General features: G+C 37.0%; 1 protein-coding gene across 3 annotated transcripts in view; it reads right to left on the minus strand.

Annotated features, from left to right (window-relative positions):
• Nucleotides 1–621: 621 nt before the first annotated feature.
• The window catches only part of RSPO2 (R-spondin 2), a 103,857-nt gene continuing 81,506 nt past the window's right edge, over nt 622–22,972 (minus strand). For all 3 annotated transcript variants that reach the window (XM_065054255.1, XM_065054257.1, XM_065054254.1), the window contains exon 6: nt 622–2,727. In XM_065054255.1, coding sequence (XP_064910327.1) covers nt 2,618–2,727 — 110 coding nt within the window. In that variant the 3' untranslated portion in view covers nt 622–2,617. The remainder of the gene's footprint in view (nt 2,728–22,972) is intronic.

Consider the following 22,972-nt stretch of genomic DNA (forward strand, 5'->3'; position numbering starts at 1 on the left):
AGAATATTTCAAGTTGGAAGGGACCCATAAGGACAATAGAGACCAACTCTCTCCTCCTTGCAGGACTCCCCAAAACTAAACCATATGACTAAGAGCATCATCCAGATGCTCCTTGAACTCTGACAGGCTTGCTGCTGTGGCCAATTCCCTGGGGAGCCTGTTACAGTGACTGACCACCCAATCAGTTAAGAACCTTTTCCTAACTCCGTTCCAAGGAATGATCCTTTCCAATCTCAGGAGAAGTATGATCCTATATAAACCCCATAGCTCTGAATACATTGATAGGATCTGCCATAAAAAGGCAGGATAAAAACAGATGTCTAAGAGAAAAGGAAACTACACATGAGGGAACTTGTTAATTAGGGATGATTTTTTTGTATCTACACTCTCAAGGAATCTCTGAATATGAAGGTGACTGGGACAAGATAAATCAATGTATATCTGATGTACAGGGCCTTTTCAAACATGTTGTAAGTGTCAACAAAATAGCTGTTTGGAAACCTCTCAAATTTTCCACCCCAGTGGGAGAAAATCTCTGTCCACATACCTTCTCCAATTCTTCCATGTGTATGCTATCCCAAAGAAATACACTCTTTAAAATAAAGAACAAAAACATTTAACTCAGAAGCTCGTGACATCATTTTATTGTATTTTGTAACATTCTTTCCATGACATGCCTAATACAGGACTTGTAACTACTACTAAAAGGGTTGTATGAGGGCATTCACTGCACTTACAGCCAAATTTGATAACCAGTAAGCAAATAGGCAGCTACAGTTCTTAATTGTCATTTTTTTTGAAGTGAGCATTTAATGTCCAAAATACCAGCCCAAGATCAGAAAAATCTTACTGTCTTTAACATTATTACATTCTAGGTAAAAAATGAACATATTCTAAATGAAAGATGATGAAAACCTCATAGTTAAGTGAAAGTCCACAAGTGGTTTCATGGAACATTCATATGTGCCCAACTACAGCACAGTTTTGTAGCAACACTTGTCCTAGCTAAATATGGATATATTTGTGCTTATAGAGGTTTTATTTCCCTAGTTTGTTTGTAAAGCATATAATCCATGAAACTATAACTGAGATTTGTGGGATTTTTCTAAAACACATATCAAAAAAAAAGGTTTGTAGGGGGCTGTGGGCTGCTTTACTTTTTCCTTGCTTTGTGTAGGTATTATGCAAGTTTTAGTCCTAGAACTGGAATAACTTATCTAAGTGACAATATAAATAACAGCAACTTAATGAGGGCTTTTCCCAGCAGATATTCAAAAATCTCCTTGAATGCAAGCCCAATAATGATACATTACCAAATTACACATTGCAAGCCATTTTAACTTCCTACACAGAAAATTCTCTCCACCCTTCCCAAAACAAACTCAAAACAAACACCAGATGCAGATTAAATTTGCTAAACAAATAACTGGCAATCCTAGGACATCAGTGTTTGCTATAATTTTGGATGACTGAACTCACATAGCTTTTTCTTTTGTTATTCAGGTAATTTTTGCTGTATCTGACTGGATCAGGACTAACAGAAATAAAACATTGTGCATTATATTTGAAAAAAAACTACATATACAATCTCAGATACCAAGAACTTTCCATGTAATTTCTTTTCTGACTCTCAAAACATCTATCATCATCATCATGCCTCACCTTTAGAAAAGCTACAGTTCTTTTTCTGAGACAAAATACACTGAGGGTGAGGGTACAAAATAGCAGAAAAGATTTGCGGTTTACTAGTCTGACAAGTATACTTCAGAGCTGACACCCCATAGCGAGAGTCAGTACAAGGTAGTTTAGCCATCTGAATGTGCTTTACAAGTGAGAAAAAAAATCCAGTTTGTAACTATTGAGAAATATGAGAAGATACTTAAAACATAGTAAAAAGTAAACATTTACTGGATTATTTTAAAGTATATTACTAGAACCAAAAGGACATAACTTTAAACATGTATAAAGTATTATACATAAAAATGCATAGATGTACAGTAAATATGTTCATTTATATGTGGACAGAGTAATATGTACACAGAGTCTGTTGTGCTTCTCTAAGTCTAAGCAGTAACTCCTGTGGTATATTGTGTTAAAGCAGTTTTATTATACAACTGTTTCAATGTAGCAGGTGCTGAGAACAATGTCCATTAACTCTAAGTAGGTAAGTCATATCCATTTACTCTTGAAATGTACAAATATAGGAAACAAAGGCCATAAATGCAATAGTACCTACACCTCTGAGACTTCCTTTTTTTTTACTTAAATATGCACAAGTCCGCTTATGGTGATTCAGAGGCTTCTTTCTTGCTTCCCTTCTGTGGCAACATGTTGACCAGGCACTCAGGACAAAATCTTTGATGCACTTCAGCACCAGTTCCACTGATTCAACTCAGTGCGCTCCTGACCTTAAGTCTTTTAGGTCAAAAATGAGAGGAAAAAATAAAATTAAAAAAAATATATAAATAAAACAAACAAGCTTGTGGGCTTTTTTTTTCACAAGTTATTTGCCACCAATACTGTCAAAGCAGCTGAATCATAGTGCATCCATGGGCAGGAGCATATAGCAGCTTTTGTGCACTTCCAAAAAAAATATATATTAAAGAAAATCAAGTCTTTACTGGCTTGTTTTATCTGTTGCTAAAAAGATGCTGTGCTGCTTCTGAGCCCTTTCCATCAAATTCTTTTTCTTCTTTTTCTTGTCCTTTGTTTTTGTTGGTCTTCTCCCTGAAAAACAAAAACAAAACAAACAAACAAACAAAAAAAAACTCAATTGAGTAAAGAATTCAGAAATTATATTAGACATATATTATATTGAAAAACCCAGTGATACAGAAATTATCAATGGGGACTGCTGGCTAGTGAGCTTCAATCACCAGTGAAAACAGAAGTTTTTTGTGTGATACAAGAGGAAGCAGGATGCTCGACTATCATCACTTGTCCACAGGCACAATTTTGCTGGTATGAGTAACCACGTTGAGGTAGGTCTCACTTTTGGCTGGGTAACTCACGCAAGCAACGTTATGCAAGTGCCTGGGGCCCGGAGCCAAACGAGTACGTAGGATCCTAACTCACTGACAGCTGGATACGTGCCTTAGACCCTTGCATAAACTCACTGGAGTGAGTAATCTTATTTAAGTCAAGTCCAATATATCTGTGATTTCAATGAGGAATTAAGCATTACAGTCCAAGTATTTGGTTGGACATTGTACTACATGTTTTGGCAGAAACAGTGCCATCTCTGCTAAGAACTGTTGCTATCGCTTATTAGTACGCTGTGCCTAATTCTCACAGTGTATTACTGTGCAGAAACAAAAATTTCATTACACGCTTCTTACTATTCACTGGAGTTCACTGAAAGATAACCAAAACTGGGAAATCAGAATCAATGCAGGAAAAAAACTCTCAGGCTACCAGGATAAGAAAGTTCTTTTCCTGTTCAGCTCTAATAATAGAGCAGTGCCCTTTGATTATCTCAACAAAGAAACCACGGACTGAAAAAATGCTGGATACAAAGGCCATCATTCAGCAGTGTTTTACCTTTTAAGTATATGCTTAACTCCTACCAAGTCTAGTAGGATTTAAGAATACGACTGAACACTGTCTGGAGCGAGAACAAGTCTGGGTTTTCTTGGCAGTATCATATACTGGAATATGCAATCAATGGTAAAAAACATGGTTATTAATCTCTAGAGGTGTCAACTTCATAAATTTTCAGGAGGACTAAATGAACTTAAAAATACAGTAAAAGGAAATCCAAGTAGCAGATTACATGAAAATATGTAAATGCATTTTTGATCTACATTGTCAGTCCATTATTAACTGGGAGAAAGTTTTGCTATTCTGGCTTTGTCTTACTTCCATATTGTTTCATAATTCAAAAGAGCCAAACCAGTGTGAATCATTTTTCTTTATTTGATAATAACACTAAATAATCTGATTAAAAACCTATCAAAATTGCCGATTCATTAAAAATAAAGGGTTGTATACTTCAGATGACATATTTGTAATATGCTGGCCAGGCTACTATTCTCAAGGCATTTTTGGAATACTTGTCTGTAAAATAGGACAGGGCATTAAGGTAATGAGCACATGAGTTTAGTCCATATTAGAATCATAAGGGTCCTTGGAGTTTAGTTCTGCTTCTCATTAAAGTCTGGCATTAATGCTACTATGGCATTTTGCCATTTTTAAATCTAGTTAATCCTACACAGTAAAACCTCAGTCCAACCAATCATTAATCAAAGCAGCTTTTCAGTTAAAACTCTTTAGTAACACTGTATCTAATGACTCGGCACACCTAATGAGGTCAGAGGGAAGGAATATGTGACACAAAATGGCATTACAACAAGATGGTTTGAATTACAGAAATTTAGATATCAAAATTTTATGACGTGATTCTACTAGTTGGTATATTGAAAAGCATCAGAATAGGGATAAATGAAGAGCTCAACACTGTATTCTAACTTGCATTTTAAATACTCTAATTTTTTTAACCCAATTCTTACCGTAAGTTTAAGGTAGTGAAAGATCCTATTATTTTTCCTCTGAAAACTTTGAGATGCACAGATAAAATGACACACAACCCACTTGGTATCTTTGTCTAAGCCTTACAAAGTAGCTTCTGTAACACAAATCAAATTGCCAGTATGCTCTCCATACAATATCCCTAAAACAGAAATGGACTGGACTAGTTTTCAATGATTTGACATCAATGCACAACAAATGGTGTTTCTGCTGCTCTGCAGCAACTGTCCCCGTACTGTGTTTGCCCCAGGGCATCCCAAAGGCAAATTACCTTCTTTTACAGGTGCCATGGAGTAGCCACCCATACAGAGGCCAATTCCACCGAGCTGTTGATACCTGACAACTTGTTCTCCTGTTAGTGAGCTTTTTGGTTGCTCACTACATTTCCAAGTGCCCTGTTTTACAGAGTAAGTTTCATTATTTTCAGGACAATATTACACACCACACAGAGAAAATCCAGATGGCTGGGGATGCTGAGTCCCAAATTCCAACTGTCATTTTAACCAGAAAACTGAATATAAAAGTTATTTCTTGGCTAACCATTGGCTCCCATATTGTTACAAGAGTGCAATAGAGATTAGAGATTAGCAAGAAAAGAGTGACTGTAAAGACTAGAAAGTTCAAACAAAGCATGCAGCTGGAGTCACCACGCGTGAGAACTTTTATTAAATTCAGATTTCAGTTATCATGCTTATTTTGTCAGCAGAAGCACAGTGAACAGAAGTAACTTCTGAATACCCTGCTACAGATGTCTCTTGAAGAACATGATGTTTGATATGGAAAGTAGATCCTCAAAGAGGATCCAGGAGCCAAACTCTCCCGTTTCCCCAGCTGGAGGGCAGTGGGGCGAGGACAGCTGGCGGAGGAGGCACTCCCCTGGGGCCAGGATGGCAGTGGCTCCGTCCGCTCTGTGCCATGGGTCAGGTGTGGAGAACCTTGTCCCCAAGGAGCCTTGCACACCCCCGACACCTCGCCGTGCCCACTGCTCCTGAGAGCAAGAGCCTAGACCCTGAGCCCCACTCTCTGTAGGAAGCAGCTGGGCTCTGCTGCGCTTGGCTTTGCTGGGGCAGGTGGGCTTTTAGCAGTGGTGTGTTATAGTCCAGAACTCGCTGTCCCACACAGAAGGCAATTCTTGGCTGAAGCAAACGAGAAGGGAGAGCAAAAGGACTCTGTCTCACTAGAGGGGTTTTACCACTATCAATAACAGGTTACAGTATCGCTGCACAGGACAGAAAGTGAAAAGGTATGAGATATTAAGTCTGATCTACCTAGGCTATAAACCCCTCCTGATCAGAAACATCACCTGAGCGAGCAAAACATTCAGTGAAGCCACCTGGGATTCACAGCCAGCGCATCTCTTTAAGCAACAGCATATCCTTCCTAGTGGTAACCCTCCTGCTTGTCACCTGGCAGACAGCCACATGCCTTGCCTCTCCTTTCCAAGTTACAGGCCTCCACATAGGGTGTCATCTTCAATCTGTATAACTGCAGACAATCTATTTTTGAAAGCCTATGTTGATAACAGCAATGGGAGCAAACACAAATAATTAATGCAAAGTGCAGGATATCTGAGTGCTGCTCAGGTTACTGTATTCCTGTTTTTGTTTTGATTGCATTTTCCCTTCCATACTAACCAGCTAACTAACTTTTCCTTGAAAAGCATTTTTTATGTCTGACTGTCTAAAAGAGGGCTCCTCATGGTTTTTTATTATAGTCAGCTCTGATTGTAATTTACAGAATTTGTTTAATACTCTGTAAAGTCATGTATATATTGAAAAGTCGAGGACCTAAGAAGGATCTGAAACTTAGCTGAATTTGGTTTTCAAGTATCTAGCAAATAAAAGCCTTAAAAGCTTACCTATCACTCTGTATCTCATGTTTCTTCACAGGTTATTTTACAGAAGGAAGATTGACAAAGCCATTAGTTAAACCCTTTATTGCAATGTTATAAATCTCAGTTTTGCTATTTGCTTTATAAATTACCAAAGAGAAAGTCCTAATTTTCTGAGTAACTTATGCCAATGGTTGGTATCTTTACAGTGTTATTCATTAAAGTTTCATTTGAACCACTTGGTTCTGGTAGGTAGATGGACAAATAATACAATGATAATATATAGGTAACAGTACAGGAACTTCTAGGTAATAATGCAATTCCAACATGAATTCTCAAAAAAATATTATTTGTGCTAATACATACAGCAACTGCCCATGCATCCAATAGTAACAGCTACTAAAATCATTATTTAACTGGGCTCTTGTTGGATTATTTTTCATTATTTTTCTGCTATTTTATCAGTATTGCTCCTACAACTGCTGTGTGCTGGTAGACTAAGAGCTTATGCTCGCTTCTCTAGTTTGTCTCATACCCTGAGCTGAAAGGTGTTTGGAAATACTGCATATTCCTTCTAGTTGGACCCGCCTGGTCAATTTGGGATAGTCATTACCTGGTTCAGAAGGAGCCTTCATCACCTTCTGTCAGCTGCAAAGGCAGCTTTCTCCAGATAGAGTTTGGGCAGCAGATTCCTCACACTCAGGGCAGTTCTGGTTCTCTAGAACTAAAATGCAGCAAATGTATGCACAGGGACTCCCAGCCCCATTGTTCGATATCCCTGGCCCAGACAGACAGCATCAGTTCAGTATCTGAGGTGTCCTTCAGCTGCTGTGTAAATACTGTTGTATGTACTGCTCTTCTGAACAAAATCTATCCATTGCTAGTTTCAGCAGATGGAGAAAACACAGTACGCATCCACATGAGGGCAGCAAGGATTTGAATTGAAAACATTTAAGAAAAGGGAAAAAAAAAAAAAAAAACAACAAAAAAAACCAAAACCACACCACCACCTGCAGCTTTATTTCATAGTGTAACACCTCACAGCCTTTCAGTATTTTCATATACAAATTATCTTAGAGATATCAAAATGTTAAATATTTTCTCTTGTATGGATGACTACTGAATAATGGGACTTAAAGTGCCTTCCTGCTTCCCTTGCCTGGATTTTCATATACAGAATTTTCACTGCCAGCAGCAAAGGCACAATGATGTCCTGGGAAAATAGTAGACCTTGCTAAATACACCTTTGTGATCTTTTCTTCCCTTTCATTTGTCCTTTTAGGAGCTCAATGTTGCATAGTAGTAGACCATTCTCCTATGGCTGCAGTTCTATCATAGACCCCATGCAGGACAGCATCTCCTCTGCACAGTAACACTCAAGTTATATCACTGAAGGATGGCAAGCACTAGGGAAACTAATGGCAGCATTGGAAAGGTGATAGAGATACTCAGTGATTAACCAGTCAGCTCAAATCAAGAGAAAGATGGCAGATGTGAGCTTCTGGAGTAGCCCTCTCTCTGGCAGGACAACTTCTGTCCTGCACAGACCCAGGGATGCCTCAACATTTACTCCCTGTTTGCAGTGCACATTAAACTACACATAAACAGTGACTCCAAAAGGCCAAGAACCAGGCAAATAAAGGATTCAGTCCAGAAATTATTCCCCAGAGGTAATTTATTTCCTGGGGCTTTCAGTCGGGTTAAAATTTTTGGATACTGAAACTGCCAGGGAAATGCACAAATTGTTAAGAAATCTTATAAACACACACTCAATGAAAGAAAAAATTCTACACTGCTACAAAGTCAACCTCTTTCTAAAGTGTGATTTACAAACCAATGCTGACAAGTGACCCACAGGAAGAGGATGCAAAGAACTTTACTCATGTGGCAAACCAGATGCCATGGGCATCATTACCCTTTATGGCCTCTGAAGACAACAGAACAGATCTTGCAATCACACCAAGTACATCAGCTGCCCACAACACCATTTTGAATCCCAAAATATCAGAATTTGTAAAGATGGGTTAATTAATATTTGAAAAGCAATGTAATCTGGTAACAATGGACACCACCAAAAAAAAAAAGATTTTATCATTCTCTCTTCATTCGCAAGGGTTGAAAAATCTTAAGCAAATTAGGTCCTAAATCAATTACTGAATTAAAAAATAAAAATATATATCATAACTACAGACTTTATCACAAGTGATACAAAGAAATAAATGAAGGCATTTCTTCAGCTCCCAAGTGGTTTTGCACTTTTTGGTGCAATACTAATAGTTAATAGCATAAATTACATATATTCCTAGTCTATTGAAATTAATAAAGCTTTTACAGCTTTTGCAATAACAGGCTAGATATTTTTCAAACATTCTTATCTATTTGAAGTCAGCTTCACTGGTGAAAATCATGGAAATTTCTGTATGCAATAAACTTTGTAATTTCTACACAAATCAATATGAAAGCACTGTAGTGCAGAGCTAACCTGTATGATATCTTATTCAGTTTATGACAGGCAGAATCCTGATATTTTATTTTCAATTTAATAATTTCACAACTTTGGGTGAATTATTATAACTCAAACAACACTTAATAATGCGTATACTTAGTGTTTGTGTAATAACACCAGACATCAACTGTTGAGGTGAAAGTCAATTTGAAAGAACCAAAATAATTCCACTACTAAAAAAAAATACCCCAAGTTTCTCTGTCTTAATCCTACCTACTTTTTTTGTTGTTGTTTTGCCATATTCACTAAGAAATTAAAAGTTTTACTATTTAAGGCAAGAATAAACAAAGCACACATCTACTTTTTATCTGGCCTGAATAAAAACTAACTAACCAAAACTAAAATCTGATGTTCTTTCCTTCTTGGCAATATCGAGTATCATCAGACTTTGTCATGTGTTTAAGAAATATGGATTCCTCCACAAAGAACAGAATTTACATGTCACAGACTATTGAGAATTTAATGGATTTTTCCACGACTTTAGGGAAAATTCACTGGCAGAAGAGCTGTCTTACATTGCTGAAATGCATTTCCCCAACATGTACAGTAGATGGCGGTGAAACATTAACTGAAAACTGACTTCCACTTCGATCATTCAAAGAATATTGATTTTTCTTTGCAGAAATACCCATTTGCTCTACCTAGAACATAAGTCAAGTGATTCTACTTATTAAATAAAATTAAAATTGCAATTAGGACTTCACACATACAGACTCAGAGAAGAAAGTGAGAGTGGGGGGAGAGGAAAACTGCCAAATCCAAGGTGACATGGAAATTCTCAGAAAATTTTGCTAGAAGACTTGTGTTTAACAGAATAGTATAGATATTTAAATGTTGGGTCCCATCATCCTTTCAGTCACAGTTGTACGAAAGCAGGTGGGTCTTCAATGCAGGCAAAAATGTTTATCTAATGTAGAATTATCTCAGAATTCAAATGATATGAACATCAGTTTCATGCAGGGTACTCACTATTCTTATCTTGGTCCACACTACATCAGATCTGATGTTTTGCAATCAGATCCAAAAAAAATATTTCCAATGAAAGGCTGAGTTGGTTTGTTTTCCTTCCTTTCACATTTCAAAACAATTAAAAGTATTTCTATACAGTCAAGAATATGCATGAATGTGTATATATATTTTAACTCTATACGCAACAACTACAGGTAAGAACTAAATGGCTTTGAACTTCACTAGGTTTGATTAGACACTTGATCTGACCTGTAACTCCCTCTGTCCAGCAGGTTTTTTCTTGCATTTCCCCTTTTATTAACCAATTTAATTAATTTTATCTTTATTCATCATATAATGAATAGAAAATAAATTATATTGAGACAACATCTATTTGCAGCATCTGCAAGGCTGAACTTCATGCTGGAAACAATGTTTTGTTCAATTAAGGCTTTCTTACAGAGAGAGAGATTAGACTGAGAAGCTGTTATTCTTTTAGGGTTGTTTTCCTCCTGTGAAATACTATCTAGTTCTGAAGGGTTTGTCTTTTTTAATTCCCTTTAGGGATTCTGGTCAAGAACTGAGGAACAATTTTGTTCCATGACTTTTTCTTCTCCCCGCCCCCTTTTATTTTTTTAACTGAAACAGCTCAAAAAATAGTTTTAATTATCATTTCTGCCTCTCTTCAAGTAATGCACAGGTAATCCTACTGAAGTCCTGTGAGAAAAGAGGCTAAATCGGACATGTGTTGATGGAATAAAGTACTATCCAGCAGGAAGACTCCTTCCGAATAACAACTGAAAACCAATCAGTGAAGATGAATCTATTATTTCTAATAACATGATGCCTATGAGGACCTGCCATTCATAGGCATGCGGGGCTGGTTCACGCTGTAATCAGTTAATTCCACATCATATTGCTAAAGAAGCTTTATTCACTATCAGAAGCTGGAGAAAGGGTACTTTTTACACTAAATCTTGTTTTCCAATAGTCAGACATCAGCTTTTCAAAGATACTAAAATAAATACTGCACAGCCATTTATAAAAAATGGATACATACAATATCCAATACAGCACTTTAGCTTGCTAAAGCTTTTGTTTGCATACTAGTATCATCAAACCACTGCCACAACTTCAGAAACAGCTTTATGGCCCACGGCAGTACAAACTTCTTTTTTTTTAATGAAGTTAGGAACATAAAATCTTGACTGCATTCTGTTAGCTATGTTCTGGACAAACTTTTGAAGCCATGCTTTCATGTTTGGATAAAGAGTTCTGCAAGGAAGCCAAAAGGCATGAGGATGAGGGTCCCACTGTAACACAGTCCCACTGCACCTGAGTGCGTCCTCTGCCTGCATGGGAAGGGGCAGCACAGCTCCCCAGGACACTGATGCTATTTTTTCTGCTGCAAACATGGCATGGAGAGAACTGTGGAAAGGAACACCTGGACCAAAGGGAGAGATTCAGCACTCCAGGGAAAACCATGGTTCATCCTTACCCCAAAACTGGTATTCAAATAGGCAAACAACTGTATGTTCACCAGCACATACACAGTGTGTAACTTCTTCTAGTTTTAGAGGAGACTTATGCAGACTAAAATATCAGGCACTGACTGTTTCATGCTGCCTGACAGAGTTGGTCTGGAACGTGAAAAAAAGAGAAGCTGTATGACCACCAGCTGTTTGTGTTATTGTCTGTTCTATTTCATAAAGAAATACCGTTAAGCCTATTTTCATTTTTTGGCACCATGTACGCAGAGCTTTGCTGTACCCCTGGTTGAGAGCCCAGCCGTGATTCCGGCACACAGGCAGTGTCTGGGGGGGCCACCTCCAACTCTGGACTATTAAACTGCACAAACATTCATCATAAATTTAAAACTATTGAACCAATTTTCTTCATACTTCCTCTTGGATTTTTTTCTGAGTGTTTGAGAAATGTTTGCTTCAACTCTCTGCATAATTCTTGTCACAGGAAAGACTTTGTGCCTGCAGCCCCAAAAAGCCCCCACACAAGCAGCTCTTAAACTGTCCCTATGCTGCTGTGAAGTGTCAACTAAACTTTTTTGACCAACGGGGACTTGAGGCTTCAAGATGAGCTGTCTGAGGACAGGAGGAAATATCAGTAAAACAGGATCAAGGACCTGAGATAAACTGAGTTTAAAAGTATCTCTTCTCAGCTTTCTCCAAAGTAATGCATAAACAGATCACAGGATCGCCCCCTCTTAAGGCAATAGACTGGTTTATACCACTCATGAAATTCCTGCTCCCTGGAAAAATAATTTTGCTCAAGGTAACACAAGCCTTTAAAAAATACGGTGGTTAATGGGTTTTGGCGAAAGGGGTTTAATTTTTTTTTATTGCAGATATTGAGTTATTGATAGGCATTTTTTTTCCTTTTTTGTTTTTTCTTTTTTAGTGTTAATCAGAATATAATTAGAAGACAACCAAAAGCAGAAAATCTAATTCATAGATTCACAGAATGATTTCAGTCAGAAGCAACCCTTGGGATCACCAAGTCCAACCATAACGTAACCTAACTCTATCATTAAACCATGTCCCTAACAACCTCATCTAAACACCTTTTAAATACCTCCAGGGATGGTGACTCCACCACTTCCCTGGGCAGCCTGTTCCAATGCCTGACAATTTCTATGAGGAATTTTTTCCAAACATCCAATCTAAACCTCCCCTGGCACAACTTGAGGCCATTTCCTCTTGTCCTACCACTTGCTGCTTGGGAGAAGAGACCAACCCCCTCCATGCTACAACCTCCTTCCAGGCAGTTGTAGACAGCGATAAGGTCTCCCCTCAGCCTCCTTTTCTCCAGGCTGAACAGCCCTGTTTCCCTCAGCCGCTCCTCACCAGCTTCGTCACCCTTCTCTGAACTCTCTCTAGTACCTCAGTGTCGTTATTATGATGTAGGGCCCGAAACAGAACACAGGATTCAATGTGGGGCTTCACCAGTGCCGAGTACAAGGGCACCATTGCTTCTCTAGTCCTGCTGGCCACACTATTCCTGATACAAGCCAGGATGTTGTTGGCTTTTTTGGCCACCTGGGCACACTGCTGGAAGTGATCTCACTGATCACAGGTGAGAATTGCAGTAAATAAAATATGTAGTAAGATCTCTTATATAAACACAAGCCATCAAACATTCTTCTCATATGCTGTTAATGCTAGTAACTTGTTGGGGGAATGCATCCAGTCTAGATCTGAATACAAGAGGAGATGGAGAATCCACCATTTCCTTTGGAATTTCTCCCAGCAGTTAATCCTTCCATCGCCAGAAATATGTGCCTGTTCGGTAACTTAAATTTTAATATCCAGGTATTACTCCTCATTATGCCTTTCCTCAATCAGACCTTTCTCTTTATGCATTGTAGATAAATCTCTGCTCATCATCTTTCTGAGAAGTTAAACATATGCTGGCCTTTGTGCGCCTTTCTTTAAAGCTCATTTTGTAGCTCTAAAATAAAGTTTGTGACTTATCTGCACACTGGGCAGTTATTCCAATATCTTCTATAAAATACGAGTCACAGACTGGAAGTTACAGTTCTGCTCATAGACAGGATGAAATTATTTATTGTGTTTTTTCCTTATTAACAAAGTTATGCAGCCAAGAACTGTATTTGAAATTTTTCTCTCAACATTGTTGCAAACTCATGTTAATATTTCTTCTGAGAAACATTGGGTTTTAGGTGCCATTCCTCATCCTGCAGGTATGCATTCCTTATTTTATAATTGTTTGATCCTCGACTATAACTTCACACTTAATTAAGTGAAAATTAATTGTGTTTGAATGTGACCCATTTACAAAGCAACCTGGATTTTTCTTTGGGTCTACTGTATTGTTTACCCATTTTCCTCAGATAATTATCTTTTTAATTGGCTGAAAGAAATAACAATGCTTACTGAACTGTGTTAAAGCCATCATCATCTTTCCTAGACATCCAGCCACCACATGCTTTAATTTTTTTTTTGTGGAAAAGAAAACTCTATAGATCTATAGAAGTCTTAAGTTTGAGCATACTCCTTTCAAGTACAGTAGTTAGTCCTGCCCATGACTTTCGTGATGCATCTGTTAGCTTCATTTCTACATTAATCCAAAATGAACTCAAAGGACTTTGCAGAAGCTTTCCACATACAAATGTATAGGCTTAGTCCTCACACAAAGAAATTTTACTTTGAAAGAAATTCTGTTTGGATAAACTTACCTGCTGATGCTATGACAAAACCAAAATCAATAACAACAAACAAACCAACCTGGGCTGGATTTAACTGTGTGTCCCTAACAAATTTTTACGTTGAAAACTGTAATAAGCACATACAAGATCTGATCTATCAGGGGACTGCCATAGAGCCTACACTTAGTTATACACCTTCGCCATATAAGTTCATGTCTAGAAAGAGCCATGAGAAGCCTGAATAGGGTGTATTTCCAGAATGAAACCAGTATTACTGGGATTATGGGAATGCCCCTTTTCTGGATCCAGCTGGAGCAGCTGAGGACAGTTTTGCCCCAGCTGTTCCTCAGTACCCACACCTGGTAGTGACCTTGTCCCAGCTGTGCAGGCAGAGGCAGCTTCATTAACTGTTGCTGACCCACCGATGTGTGAGGCTGTCACCACCGGAGGGCTCAGGGTGCCCCAGGTGCTACAGATCCCCCACCAGGCTCGGCCCAGGACTGAATGAGGACCACAAGTGTGTTACTTTCCCCGGCACCGCTGCAGAGCCAGGAGCACCTACAGGGTGGCTGCACTGGCTCAATGCACAGCAACCATGCTAGACTGAACAGAGGTTTATAGAAAATTATTTTACTAAACTGAAGAAAGCCTTTGACCATCAATTTATCCACATGAGCTGTTTCACATGCTTGAAAGACTGCATGATGAGTATTCATTTCAACCCTAAGTGCATCAGTATTTAAACACGTCATATTTAAAACCATGTACTTTTTTATATTTAGCACTGACTTGAACAACAACAACAAAAATACTTTTTTCCCTCCCTAAGAGACATGGATTTGGTGGGGAAGGAATGCTCCGCAGCATCTCTGTTAGGACAGTTTGCTGCAGATGCTCTCAGCACCACAGGGTCTTCCCCCCTTGTTTACACAGTGGCTGGATACAGCTTTGGCATGACATGACATAAGCAGTAGTATAACGTGGTGTCTAATAATACATGGGGAGTGGACAAATTAGATTATCTTTTTACTTTGATATACATCTGCAAGAAAGACAGCACTATAATCTCCACCAACAGTTTAAACAACCAGTCTAAACTAAATTGAAAACTGAAGTTTTTTTCCTACATAAAAAAATTTGAAGTACATACTTATTGATAAAGTTGAAGAAAAACGTGTGGATGCTTTCTTAAGAAGAAAAGGAAAAAGAATATATGAAATAAACACAACATGTAGCTTAAAAGCTACTTGCCATAAAAAGCTTTTCCTGAGTGGAAGTTATAGATGTACTTAAAAGACAGATGTACATCAAAGACTGATGATTAGAAGCACAGTGAGAAGTAATTATCAGGTTTTTTTTTTTTTTCAAAAAAATAAATTATTTATTCTAGTACAAATAAAACCTTAGCATGTACAGAATGATTCTATGGGTTTAATTAACCATATGAAAAATATAGATATCTATGCTATGTCTGCTCCACATCATCACATTCTTATGGCTACTTTGGGTGAGGTTCTGACAAATATGAGATCTTGGCTTCATTATTTTCTGACAGTATTAGTTTAAAGACTTTGCATAACTGAAATTGTTCAAGTTCTATTTATTTTTTGCTCTAGAAGTGCCTGATGCTAATAATTCTTTGTGGGCCAGAGGTATTTCCACCAGTAGATATTGAGGCTGACAGTCATAGAGAGCCCATCCTGCAGTGTGGTGGAGTGGGTACAGTAGCAAAAACCACAATCCTTGCTAAACTGGCAGCCAACTGCGAGGGCTACATGTTATGAATAAAATAAAAAGAGCCAGAGCACAGGTTTGAGCACTGTCCTGAAACACTAGCATGTTTCCTGGCATATTTCTGACCTGTCCCAGCTCATACTTCTCCCAAGAATGGTACTTTCCAGTCTGTAGATTCTTTGCAGAAGATCAAGAGATGATGAAAGAAACATTTACTCAAACCTTTTAGACTTCACTAAATTCAAATCAGCAGCTGTTTTTCAGGCTGAACAAGTTTTACAGTTCTGATTTTAGATGCATACGTGATAAGCCCCTGGACTGGAATACATGGACCTAAAACCCAGACAAGCAAGTATATAACTCTGACTACATACTTAGGCTGGCTGATACTGTTTTGAATGCTGGAAGGAAGTATTTATGTGAACCAAGCTCAGCTAAGTGATTATCAGCTTCTCACATTGAAGTATAGTTGATCTCTACTGAATGCTAATTATTTCATCATGTTAGCAAATACTCTTTTCTTGGCCACTGCCTTCATCATAATCTGTTCCATCTGTTGATTTAAACTGTCCTATAAGATTAATAGTGGGTGACAACTGGATCATTTAGGGTGTGACATACTTATCAAATTAGTTACAAGTATCCACTCAACTGTTTATTTTCTCTACTGAGACTATTAATCCACTATTATAGCCACTTTCCTTCTCTCGAACTCAGAGTGGAAAGGAGTATTTGCTGACTTCAGGAGATTCTTTTCAAAATCCTGTTTGAATTTATTCTCCTTCCAATTATGCTTAACATCCTTCAGTTTCCTTCTGTGTTGCTGAATAATTACTTACTCTCTAACGGTATCCAGTTATTCTTTTTTAAACTTCTTTCCACACACACAGGCTTTGAACATGTGATTTCTACTGCTGACTTCTGTATAAATAAACTTCATATAATAGCTCTTTCCCCAGACCTGATTTCAACAGGAAACACAAAGTACTGATATGCAGTTGAAAAGAAATGTTTCTAATGTAGAATAAGCATTTCTCCCCTGTTTGCCTGTCTATGCAGACAATTAAAATCTGCACAATTAAATGGATTAACAGTCAGAAATTGCCAGTGTTATAGTTTGTCTCTTTCAGAACTATTGAAACATCCTACGTAAGAGTCACAAAGCAGATCGCGTCTCATATTTCTGTGATTAACATTCTGTGATTAACATTCACAACATACATTCATAGTACAATTAACTAGAGGGAAAAATCCCCCCACTTATAAAATAAGCATGCCATGTAGAAAGAAGTTTTAAGATAAAATAAGCATGCCATATACAAAAATATGTTTTAAGATGCACATTAGGATGCAACATTACCATCAGAAGTTAGTTATTTATACAATTAAATTTGCACTGATACACAGCTTTTCAAAGGAAAATACCTTAGTTATCTCAATATTTATAGAATAATGAAAATAATTAACCATTTTAAAATACTAATCAATTTCTACACAGATTTACCCAATAGACAAAACACACAGAAACATTTAAGAGTGATTTGTGAGGTAAGAGCAACAAAGCAATTATTCATTGTCAGGAAATGTGCCTATTTAGATTAAGTGACCATAATATTATTTGTTTCCAACAAATACAATTCTATGATCTTTAAACAATACGTTATTTTGAAATGCCTCTGACTTAATAAATTAGATGATTGATTTATTTTTGAGAATCTGGATAAATATACAAGCAAAATCCTTGTGAATCAATACTTTTCATGCCAAGTCTCAACTATGAGGGATATTTAATGATCAAGTATGAATTCCTGGAAAACATGGTTTATCATAGAAAAACTGGCAAAACTTTCACAGTATTTGCTCTAACAGGCGCCACTGTAATAGGCTGCAGATCTATGAATAGGCCAAGAACAGAAGCTAAAACTAACACTGAACAATACAACATGTTACAAAGGAGGAAGATACTTCTCTTTTTTCCTTTTCTAGTTTATAAAAGATGGGACTAATTTCAGTCTATAATTTATATAATGAGGAATTTAAACTAGCCTGATCTCATAATTTCTCAAAAACACTTTTTGATAGGTGATTCTGTTCTGAAATTTCATCTGGTAGTGAAAATATGGTCATATTTGAAGAATTAATTTATTGTCTCCTTGTGTGCAAGAATTACTTCATGGGAACACACTGGAGATTTCAAACAACAGATCAGATATAAGTTTCTATTTCTAGCAGAAGGTTGTTCATTCCATGCTGCTCATGATGTCATGCTCAGTATATATTTTAGGGGAAGCTGGCCAGGGGAATTTATGCTCAGGGATGGGCTGAGTATCGATTAATGGGTGGTGAGCAATTGCATTGTGAAGCACTTGCTTTGTATATTCCATCATCATCATTATTATTATTACTAAGTTATCTCCTTTGCTGTCCTATTGAACTGTCTTTATCTCAAATCAGGAGTTCTACTTTTTTTCCCCATTCTCCCTTCCATCCCACTGCGGGGGGGAAGTGAAAAGCTACATGGTGCTTAATTGCTGGCTGGGGTTAGATCACAAAGGTGTACATATATATATATATATATATATACATATATATATAATGTGTGCATCACTCCACTTCTAATTTAAATACCTTAGAAATCAGGCACATAGTGCCTGCATTTCATTTATTGTAGGTTTAGAATTGTGGAAAGTGATTGTGTATTTTTGCTTATGGCTTCTAATTGTTCACAATTTTGAAAGGCTGGCCCAGAATGTTACTTACAAAAGATGAAAGCATGTGGATATACTAATTTCTGAGAAAATGACTGGTTAAAATTCTCTCTTACAAGCTGACTACATCAGACAACACCCTGAAGTAAGAACTCTATCATCTTTGGGAAAGGAAACAGAAAATTATTTTCTCTGTGCTTAAATGAGGTCAGAAAAAAGAAAGGCATCTGTTAATATTCTGTGTTGAGGCAAGCTTATTCAGCCAACTATTGTGCTAATGCAAATGATAACAGTTTGTTGCAGATGTGCAGCTCAATAGAATACAGCCAATCCATCTGGGCTTTTTGCAATAAGAAACTACACACAGAAGATAATGGTGGGTCCATAAGCATTTTAAGAAAATTTTAAGCACAGTGCCTTCCCATGAATTCTGCCCAGCCTCAACCACCAAAACTGCAAACTTCAGTTATAAATGGTATTTTGAGAAGATTAAGATGTGAGGTCACTCAGAAATCAAATTACAAGTGGCTAATGGATAGAGAAAGTACTTTAGGATCGTAAAAAGGACAGAAATGCTGTTAGTGTCTCAGTCGTACGGAAAGAGCATTTACAGTGTAGCACAGAATGATATTGTACCTTCAGATACATCAAATAAGCTGCAGATATTGTGCTGATACTACTATCTCTTGAGTTTGTTTTCACTAATTTTTTTTTCCATAGTGCTCCACAGGTTTCAAAATTTTCTCCACAATCCCCCTCAATGTTCCAGTGAGGTACACAGCTTCCCGTCACTCTTCTTGTCACATAAGCTGGCCTTCCTCAGTACAGCAATGTCCACACCTGGATTAAAACATCAGCTGTGCTAAACTGCATAGCACCAAGGCACATGCTACACCACTTGTTTTTCTCTTATTAATGGAGAACCATATAATTAATTAAAAGCCACAAAATTTCTACCTCTTTTATAGGAAAGCAGAAAACTGTTAGAGTTATCCATGTCTGCTAAGCTCAGCAACTTTGAAAATTTAGTTTTTGATAAAGCTACTACAGTCTGATATACACCTGGAGTTTTGATTTTCAGTACACATTATGCAAGCACCTGCACAAGAGCAGATCTGTCTCTGCATGAGCATCCGGAGTGCAGAGTTGTTCCATCAAACAAGAATATCAAAAGCAGGTCTGACAAATTATGCATAAGATTTGAACAGAACATTATGAAATACTATAAGACTTTCCCCCTCCCCTTAGTGACTTTTAAAACCATATCATTTTTTGTGGCTATGCTAGAGAGCTCAGAAAAAAAATATCTGGAAGTAGAAATGTCCCAACAAAAATGCACAATGTGCACAACAGCTATGTCTTCTCTCCAAACTGCATTATTCCATTGAAACTCACTTATTGTAGTAACCATGAAGTTAAATTTTAAGGTTGTTTACCAGCCACATCTTGGCATTTAGAAAAATAGCTGTATATGAAGCAGCACAGTTATACACAGTACAATAACAATATTATCATACAAAATAAAATATAATCCATTAACCACCATTTGAATATTTTCATATGCTTCTGCAATTCCTACTTCTAGCCAGTACTGGAAGCTCCAAATGACTGGAAGAAACATTGTTCTATGGCATGATTACAAGGCGAGATTTTACATGTTTCTATTACCTACTGAAATGGTTATCCCTTCTTTTTAAGGGTAAGATAAATTAAACAATGGTCAATAGTTTTTGCAATAATATAGAATGCTAAATATTCTTGAGGTTATGGTAACAATTCTAGGGATGTGGGTTGATATACTGACTTTATACTGTGCTATGATTCTTCAAACTAGTAAGTCATTCACAAGCAGCTACAATAAAGAAATCTGTCCCCCAAATTTCCTTTCATTATTTCACCCACTGATTTAGCTCTCATAAAAAAGTATTAAATACTTTTAAATAATTAGAGTATATTTTCACTGGTATCAGCCAGTGAACAGTGAAACTAGAACAGTGAAAAAGTTTTATTGCCAACTGTTTCAAACCTCATTTCTAAACAAAAGCCATGGAGGGCTCCTTGAGGCATGTTCAGCACACGTGACTATGGAATTATTTTGTCCTGTTTGGGCTAATAAATGTAACTGACACATTATCAGAAATGCTTCATTAATTAGTCACTGTTTCTGAAAAAAAAAAAAATAATGATTCTATGGCACTATTTGTCATGTAGCATTTTACAATCTAGAATTTTTGTATGAAGAAATACAAGACTGCAAAAATCCCACAGCATGCTTCACAATACCATTACTTTGGGCAGAAGACTAAGTTAAAGATGAACATTTTCACAAAGCCCTGTGGACTGTGAACAGCAGGTCCACCTGGAAGCCAGTAAGGCATTTTGAAAGAAGCCAGAATAATCTCTTAAAACACGCTTGTCCTTCTGAAAGGATACTCTTCAGCAGCAAACATTCAAAAGTGCCAAGCATTCCATAGGGCCTGCTAATAAAAAAAATGTTATTGAACAAATTTTTGAAAGCCTGAACAGCAACAGCTGTGTATGAAAAGAAGTACCAAGTGCTAAAGATTCAAGTTATTCCGGCTTAAGTATCTTCTGGATTTAGGAAATACTAGCAAGCTTGGACTCATACAAACATTTTATTTCTATGCATGCATTCATATATGTTAGTATTTGTACTATACATAAACAAAGAACTATTGTCCCAATCTGTATAATGAAGAGCATTAGGTTTTGAGGGCAACATGGTAAGTTTTGGGTATAAATGAAAAACATAAGATGTCAAAGCTATTTAGAAAAAAAATTAAACGCACACAAAATCTAAGTTTCCATAACTTAGCCAAATATGTTGAGAGCTATAAAAATCAAAGCAGAATAACAAATATTGGCTCTTGAGCTACAGTGCTCAAACAAAAATGTTTCCAAATTTAAACATTATATACATGATTCAATATTCAATTTCCTGCTATTTTTATGTCAAAATAAAGGTAGACCGTAATAAACACTGTACAAAGCTTCAAAGAAGGAAAATCTAGATCTGACTACTATATTTTTTTTAAATTTGGCACAAAACCACCCCAAAACTGGACAAAGTACCTCTTACACTTATCTTCAGAAGTGTAAGATCACCATGAGTACATTTTAGCTCCTTTTTAATTGGAAAACATATTTGCTAGCAAAAAATGAGATTATGGTGCTTGTTTAGTGTTAACTTCTGCCAAGCATAAACAATTTTTCTTGGAGTTACTGCTGAGTGATGTGGCTCACAGCAGTAACTGTTAAAACTTCATTCTCTGTAAAATGGCTTAGGCTTGAGACCTCCCACACTTTACCCTTGCAACTACTCTGGACTAGTAAACAATCTAAAAGTGCTTGCTTTCAAAATCTGTTTGGTAGTGTGGTGGCACCATTACCATTCCACAGACTGTTAAAATGCACGATTTTTTCTTTTAAACTTGGCACAGCTGAACAACATACTCACGGGCACTTATGTAATAGGATAACTTCAGTCAACTCAACTTTGAAGACTATACATCTTATTTTTTTAAAAAAGCTACAGCAGATTTTAAATTTAACTAAAGACTGAGGTATTATTATCTGTAGCGGGAAATTGCTGTGCTTTATAAAGGATTTGGAAAGTCTGACAATGTCATAACTGGTTTTAAAGCAATCTCTTTGAGGACACACAATTATACCTACTCAACAGCAATGAAATTGCTGACAGGAAGCAAGGAAGTAAATTAACAGCTATTTATGTCAGTCACAATGCTTTGTGTTAGCTCATTTTCAGAGCCCAAACTAGAAGATTAATTTCTAATCCCTCAAATTAGCACGTTAGCTCATTGCATTGAAGTGTTCCTGCACTAATAACGCTTGATTTTTTGATGCTGACCAGGTTTTTACATAAATATCAAGAAAGCAAGGTCTTTGGAAACATTCCAAAGTCTGTGTACATACAAAGACTGTATACAGTCTTACACAACAACATTCTCTTCTTCAGAAATTATATGCCAACTATTTTCATACAGAAAATATACAGTTTTCATATGGATACCTAAGTGAGACACAGTGTTCTGGAAAACACTGAAAACTCTAAACTCGCACCTTTGAACATGTTCCTTTCTGGGTTAGATGTCAGGTACAAGTTTGTCAGCCACGCTGTGTCAAAAATCATGAGCCAGCCACAAGTAACATTTTAAACCACTAGATTTTAAAAAAGTAATTAATGACCAGTGCTTTTTGTTTAATTTCTGCTGTTGAGACATTCAGGGTGTCCATGTCTTCAGACATTTGCCTGCAGCCACAAAGACTGGAAAACCAGCTAGAACATAAAAACTGTTATTATGTGACGGTTCCAGCAGCTGAGCTTTAAAGACAAAAAAAATCACGCAAGAGAGAAATACAGGGAACTATAATCAGTGTTCTCATTACTGTATTATTCTTTTCACTTAATCATCTTAGGAAGTAATAAGGTATAACTTTTTAAAAACAGTTCCTGCAAGTGATACGTGGTAACTTCCACAGTTCAAAGAGTTCTG

The sequence above is a fragment of the Columba livia genome, chromosome 2 (assembly GCF_036013475.1).
Source record: "Columba livia isolate bColLiv1 breed racing homer chromosome 2, bColLiv1.pat.W.v2, whole genome shotgun sequence".
In the NCBI taxonomy this organism is placed as follows: domain Eukaryota; kingdom Metazoa; phylum Chordata; class Aves; order Columbiformes; family Columbidae; genus Columba; species Columba livia.